The sequence below is a fragment of the Rhinopithecus bieti genome, unplaced genomic scaffold, assembly GCF_001698545.2.
Source record: "Rhinopithecus bieti isolate Rb0 unplaced genomic scaffold, ASM169854v2 scaffold_16834, whole genome shotgun sequence".
Lineage (NCBI taxonomy): Eukaryota > Metazoa > Chordata > Mammalia > Primates > Cercopithecidae > Rhinopithecus > Rhinopithecus bieti.
In genome coordinates, this window is record NW_016809297.1 from 1,180,457 (window position 1) to 1,188,147 (window position 7,691).

General features: G+C 35.6%; 1 protein-coding gene across 1 annotated transcript in view; it reads right to left on the reverse strand.

The window, feature by feature from the left end:
* Positions 1 to 212: 212 nt before the first annotated feature.
* TSPAN13 (tetraspanin 13) overlaps positions 213 to 7,691 on the reverse strand; it is a 31,974-nt gene continuing 24,495 nt past the window's right edge. Inside the window, exons 3-6 of the mRNA XM_017889072.1 lie at positions 7,284 to 7,364; positions 6,500 to 6,613; positions 5,272 to 5,385; positions 213 to 1,323 (exon numbers count right to left, since the gene is read on the reverse strand). Coding sequence (XP_017744561.1) covers positions 1,249 to 1,323; positions 5,272 to 5,385; positions 6,500 to 6,613; positions 7,284 to 7,364 — 384 coding nt within the window. The 3' untranslated portion in view covers positions 213 to 1,248. The remainder of the gene's footprint in view (positions 1,324 to 5,271; positions 5,386 to 6,499; positions 6,614 to 7,283; positions 7,365 to 7,691) is intronic.

A 7,691-nucleotide genomic window follows, 5' to 3' on the forward strand; every position in this document is an offset into this window, starting at 1 on the left:
TGGTTTCTCTTTTAGAAAACTCTTTCTCACTATGGAGATAACATTAGCCACTGAAACATTTCAAGAAAGGATTTGAGGATGACTACCAATAGACATTAATGCTGGAAATGTATTTCCACAGCTTGATTATACACTAAAATAGCAGTACCCAGCTCTAAGTCCAACAGAGAGAACCTAAAGGAGAAAGAAAAGAATTCCACCTCACTTAGTTCATCGATCAATTCTTCCATTACTTTCTTTTAATTTAAACATACATACACAAAGAAAGGTTTCTGTCCTTTAATTTTTTAACAGAATATACAGAGCCACACAATACGATTTCAATTTCAAATTATGGGAGATCACATTCAAATATGCTTAGGTTTGACAAGTTGCTGTTACAATGCTGAGAAATTTCATGAAAAGGTATTTAACAATTTTAAGATAATCAAATATCTTTTGCTACGTGGGCCAATGCATTAATAGTATCTTGTTTAAAAATGCAGTCTTTTAGACTTCAAATTATTATAAAACAATATCAAGATTATGTAGATATACTTCCTGATTACTCAAAACTCATTCCATCCTGACGGAGACTGAAGGTAAATGTTATACATCAGAACATTTCATGAAACCACTTCTCCTTTGCACTTACCTATAAAAGTCAAAAACTAAACCACAATTTCCTAAGACATAACTATTTCTAGAATACATTGGTGTCATCATAAAAGACTACTACAAGTAAATTATCGTTTTTATACTAACACATTTGACCACCACACATCTTTCCCAGAAAGACAAAAAAAATGGGAATTTGGATTTCCCTTAACATAATAGAATCTCATACTTTGATTTTAATAAACTTCAACTCTTTTTCCAGCAGGAACTATCTACACAGCACAGTGCTCCATATAATTATACCAGTGAGATGTACATTTAGATTTACCACATGACCAACACAGTGGTGCCATACAAAGTTTTTCTGCAGGTAAAAATGCTAAGAAAGGCCACAGTGGACAGCGCCCGACACTGAATACAGTAAATTCCAGGTGCCACTGAGCTTCAAAGACCACAAGTTTCAAATATTTTCAGCAACGGAAAAGAAAACAACATTTAGAGAAACATAGAGTAAAAATATATAATTCCACTATCAATAATGTAATTTTCCAGATGGTGTTTCCTTCCTTAAACTGGCAAATCGAGCTTAACAGAAAATTACAGAAAGTGAACAAGATCATAATACAAAAGAAAATCTTCCTTGTTTTCTCATCAAAGGAATGCACTAGGATTCGCACGGGGATCTTTCTGGTTCCTGTATCTGTAGGTCAGCCAAACACCCAGGATCTGGAATGGGGAAAAAAAAAATTGAAGAAAAGAAAGTAACATTTATGTATATTTATTCAGTTTATCAATAAAATAACTCTGGAACATGTGAATTGCTTTGCATCTTTTGTTCAACAGGGAGGGATTTTTTTTCTTTTTGAAAAGAAGTAAACCACATGAGGCACTCTAAGAAAAAATTAAAACGAACACTGTGGTAAACTGAATGACTGGCCCCGAGGGATGTCCATGTCCTAGCCCCTATAACCTGCAAATATGGTACCTTACAGATTAACAGGGACTTCATGGGTGTGGTTAAGCGGCTCAAGATAAACAGATTATTACCCAGGTGGGCTCAATGACATAATCACAGAGGGCCTTATATGAGGGAGGCAGGAAGGACAGAGTCAGAAACATGGAGAGAAGGCACCGTGATAGCAGAAGTAAAGGGAAACAGAGAAGCTGCAACTCTGCTGGCTTTGAAGATGTAAAAGATGGGCTGGTGATCCGGGCCTCCAGAAGGTGCCTTTATTTTAAACTTTTGATCTCCAGAACTGTAAGACAATACATTTGTGTTGTTTTAGGCAACTAAGTGCAAGGTAACTTGTTACAGCAGAAATATGGAAAACTAAAGTCTCAGTAGTCTAAATAGCTAAAATAGCATATATTTGGATAATTCAGGAATAAACTAGATTCAGTAAAATGTAAGCAACAGCAAAAATCTTAAAATGAATAAATTTTCCAACACAGACATTTAAAATGTTATAATTCCTACCTCTCTTGGTAGGAAGCGATTGAGCTGTTACTGTGCCATTTCCCACACCAAGTTCACTAAATTGTTAGCCAGTACAGTTTTTTAAACTAAGAAACGTGTGCTGTTTCTATTTCAAAGTTGGTTTATTTTAAATAAATTAAAATTCTAACTTTTTAGACTAAAAAAGATACAAAATTTTAATAGAATAAAATGAATTTTAAACTGTATCTTCCACTTTACACGTGTGCCAACTTTTAACCTAAATTTTGTTTATGTGACTTTGTAGCCACCATTAGCCCTTTTAAACTACTTCTAGAGAATTAGCTAAGTCCCAGATTCTCTCCATTGACCACAATAAGAATCCACAAATTACTGTAAGGTTCACAACTGGCAGTGTTTATAGCTACAACATGTATGGGCTGGTGGACTGAGGTCTGCAGGTTGAATCAAGGAAAGGTAAGCCTGATTTGAAGATGTGGAAAGTCATCTCTTTTGGAATCCATCTAACGCGGGAAAAGAAATTGATTTAACAAACATAACAAAGAGTTCTTTATGAAAGGTACCATTCTACAAACTACAAATTCATATAATCCTCCCAACAGCTTTCATAAAATAGATACAATATTGTCATTTTACCAGTGAGGAAACTGAGGCAACAAGAGGTTAAACAGAATAATCACACAGGTCCTCAGTGGTAGAGCCCATGTTCAAACCTGGAGCCCATAAACTACCCCACTTTTGTGGTTTTATTCGGCAATCTGACATGTCACTGGCTGTTCTCAACCACACCAGATTTACAACACGGAAATACATATCTGTTGTTAAACAACTACTTCTTTGAGACACCCCGCCCCCATGTCAACCTGCCCAACCATCATTTGCCAAAGCTCCCCACCTTGGAAAATTCTGGCACAGGGAGCTTCTGGTCAGAATTTTTGAGGATGTTAATATTTTGACTATCACCCCTGGATATACGCTGAGAGTGTAAATCACAGTCCTTAGGGGAAGCAAAGCAATCAAACATACTAAATACTCATAATCTAGAGCCACATTTTACCAGAATTGTATTCCTCCAACTCGGCTATAAGTGACAGAAGAGGAAAATCTCTCTCCTTCCTTGCCCCATTGTTCAGAGAGGGATGGCAGGGGAGGCCACATCCAAAATGCAAGAAGATCAAAACTGGATAATTATTGAACTTCAAGCTTACAAAAGTGCTCATAACTAAGAGGGCACTTTTCAAAGGTAACTTTGATTAAACATCATCATCAACTATGCGGTCTCTAGAACCTACGCCCAGTGTGCAGTAGGTCACCAAAATATATTGCTCATAACATGAAAACGTATACGTAGAAAAATAAAGTATATGTAGAACAGGCAATAAGTTGGTACTCATTTTAATAAATATAGAACAGGCAGAAGGAAATATGCCAAAATATAAATGATTATTTCTGACTAGGTAATTTTAGTAGCTACATCTAATTTTTCATCTTCATAATTTTTTGTATTTTCTCAAGTTACTACAAAGAACATATATTAGTCATCCTACCTTTTTTCAGATTCTAAATCAATGTTTCTCTCATGGTTTAGGTTTGTTTAAAGGTATAATAAATAGTTCAAATCAAATCTTTCTATTTCACCTATGAGAAGTCATCAGCTAAGTAACTGCATCCCTTCAAATTCTGAGAATCTTTGATTCTGTGAAATACTGAGCAAAATATAAACTTGAAAAGTGAGAGAGCCTACCACTATCACTAACCAAAAAATATCAGGTTGCAGAAGTTATAAAAATCTCTAGCCAGGTTTCCAAAGGAGATAGTATGTAAGATATAAAGCAGGATTCCATGAAAGAACACTTTAGAAATCTAAGACTCATGAGTTCTATTTTTAAAGAACTCCTATTTTAAAAAATAGCATAACTGAAGGCAGTGTGATCTGATGACAAGAAAACTGGGCTGCTCAAAAGAACTAAATTCTCAAAATAAATTCCAGATATAAAAAAGAAGCCACGTGGCAAAATTCTGATAACTGCTGACTCTAGCTGGTGTGTGGAGAGACATTACTCACTCCAGTTTTTCTCTATCTGTGTTTTTTAGTTTTCATAACAAAAATCTATGGTTTTTAAACAAAAAAAGGGAAAGGCACAGAATTCTTTTCAAGCTGTGTATCATTTTTCTAGAATTAATGTCACAACCAACTCACAAGTCAGATAGCTCTTTTCTGAGAAAAAGTGAAATGAAAAAATAGTCAGACTAAAAATGGAAGTCAGAGGGAACTTTAAAAAAATGAATACTAGGCCGGGCACAAGGTTGAGGTCGGCAGATCACTTGAGGCCAGGGGTTCCAGACCAGCCTGGTAAATCCCCGTCTCTACTAAAAATACAAAAATTAGCTGGGTGTAGTGGTGCATGCCTGTAACCCCAGCTACTCAGGAGGCTGAGGTGGGAGAATCACTTGAACCCAAGAGGTGGAGCTTCCAGTAAGCCGAGATCGTACCACTACACTCCAGCCTAAGCGACAGAGCAAGACTGTCTCAAAACAAATAAATAAAATAAATAAATAAAAATTAAAAATGAATACTAATCTTGGTCTTCTTTTTTCCTATGCTGTTAATGACAGCCAAATGTGCATATTTCATTCCTGATGAGGAAAAAAAGAAACTAAACTTGAATAAAATATATGATATACATATATATATATATATAAAATGTACTCTATATTAATTGCATATTACACACAGTACATTATACACATATAGACATTATGCATAGGTTTTAGAAGGCTAGGAACAGGGGAATGAAAATGGTGTAGGAAGGTAATTTTCAAAGCATATCTTTTATGTAAGTATGTCTGTGTATTATAGATATTAACATACATATTAAAGAATGTGAATCTCCTACCTTTTCCAAATTAAATTTAAAATTATAATTCATCATACAACTCTAGAAATAGAAGAGATCCTAGAGATAATTCAGTCTAATCTCACTCATTAGTTCATTAAATTTTACACAAGAGGAGACGGATCAAGCATTTCACCCGGTCCTAAAGTTGGCGCTATTAATAGACTTGTAAGATCTTCTAATTCTAAACCAAGGGTCCTCTTTTTACAGTGCTAGTTCTCAATGAAAATGCTCACTGATAACATTACAAGAATCAAGGCTCTTTGCCATACAAAACAGAAACCTCTGTGACAAAGGAGGAAAAATATTATTTGCACATACCTCTGTAAAACTGAAAAACAGGCCAATGCCACCAACAAATCTCAAAACCTCTCCAGCATATTCTCCTATGATTGGAGCACACGGCGAACACGGGTGGCCACTTTTAAAACAGCTCTGCACCAATTAAAGTAAAAAACTTTTACCTCAAAATACATTCATAAAAAGCACATAAAAACTGCATACACACAAAATTAATGTCTAAGAGTATTATATCCAATTTGAGGCCTTAGTTTTTTAGTGTGCAAATCTCTAAGATGGCCCCCAAGACTCCTGCACTCCCACCCCAACGGTGTACAAACCCTGTACAATCACTGCTCTTGAGTATGGGTGGAACTTGTGAATATGATAGAACAGTCACTTCCGTGTTACGTTACATTAGATAAGACTCCATTATGCATTACATAAGACTCCATCTTAACAGAATGGAGAGATTCTCATGGTGACTTTGATGCTGCCACATTGTGAAAGAGTAACATAGTCCCTAAGAGCAGCTTCTAGTTGCAGAGAGAGACCTCCAGCCAACAGGCAGCAAAAAAAAAAACAGGGGTGGTCCCACAGCCACAAGGACTGAATTCTTCCAATAACCACTAAGCGTGGGGAGAGGACCTCAAGCTTCAGATGAGGCTGCAGCCTCAGATGGGACACCTTGATTTCAGCCAGGTGAGCAGAGGACCCAGCCAAGCCTGACTCAGGGAAACTGTGAGATAATAAATGGGTATTTAAAGCCACTAAATGGATATTAAAGCCACTAAACTGTAAAGCCAGTGTGTTTCTATTGCTGTGTAATAATGTGTTATGCAGCAACAGAAACATAACACAGACCCCATACAAGGAGATAATCTCACAAAAGAAGCCTCATTGAGGAAATATTCAGCTTAGGGCTCAGGGAGGTGATAACAGGAGTTTCCCCAAAATATGAACACATGAACTGACCTAATGTTATTTCTTTAATAACTTGTTCTATGAAGAGAAGGATGGGAAGAAATTAGGGACAATAAACCATTAGCATCTGTGTCCAACAGGGCCTTGAAATTCTCAGCACTCTCTGGAGTGGGTATTTGAGAACAGGCAAATGATGTAACAGAGGACATGGAAATATAATGTAAATATATATATAAAATAATTCTGAAATACAACTCAGCATCAGAAAGCCCATTTCTTCCATGTTAATCATTATTTATCTGTATGTAATACATTTCCAAAAACATATAATATACAATGTACTTACAGCCAGACAGGTGTCATTTGGGTTAAAACTTCGGAACCCACAGCAGTTTAGATTTCTCTGGATGTCATTTCGAGCGCTTGCCGTACTGTTCCAACCAACTTCCAGAAGCTGACCCTAGCAAATGTATTTAATATATAAAATGTGTCATCCCTGCAGAAAATGTATAAAGCTGGAGCCTGTAACTTTTAGTACTGTGTACCTAAAATAATTTTATTTTAAAATCAGTAAAACTTTTCAAAGGCTTATTCCTTAGTTTGCAGCAAAAATTAAGGCACTCTTTCTATCCCAAGGATGAAAAACTCCTAATTTTTTACATGCATTTAAAAGAATTTACATGCAATTTAAAAGAAGCACTTGATTCAAAGGCATAATTCTCAGAGTGTTAACAAGGCAAAAGTTCTGTTGCTCCATGACAGAAACCTGAATTTGTCTACAAATTAGAGCTTGAAAATAGTCATTGCTAGAGCAGAGCCGCAAACATTCTGGAGCAAATATTTCATTGCATAATGGTGGGAAAAGATTGGGGGAACATCTTATAGCCATAGCACTTTTTACCCAGTGAGAGCAAAATCCGATTTAAAAGATACAGAAAATAGTAACACCTGATGGTGTCCGGCTCCAACCTGCTGCACTAATGCAAAGGCAACAAGAGAGTTTTGCTATCCAGAGTGAAGGTGGCATTCTGCGCAAGATGAAATTATTTTATATTCTAATCATTGCTCTTCTTTTTTTCATACTCATGCTATGTGGTATAATAAAGTAGAAGAAAAAAGTCTTAGCTTACCTGTTGCTCTTGGTTCAGGGCTAAACAAGCACAAGATACAGAAAACTGAACAATAAATACAAGTAAGAGAATAATCATATACTGAGAGTTAGAAGTTAAGGATACTTCTAAATATTCTTAAAATGGCATAAAACAGAGGTACAGAGGTACCGACAACTTTAGATTGCACGAGAAGCAATTAACCCAGAATACAGAACAGACGGCACTTAAAGAAAGTTCAAAAAGGATACACATATTATTATTTTGGTAATACACAGTTGCATCAAATTTATATAGAAAAATACTAGTCATGATAATTACATAACTAAAATAGATTAGAATTTCATTCAGAATAAAATAAAATTCTTACATATACAAAACAGAAAGAAGTATAGATAAATACATGTAAGCTTTTTTTTTTTTTTTTTT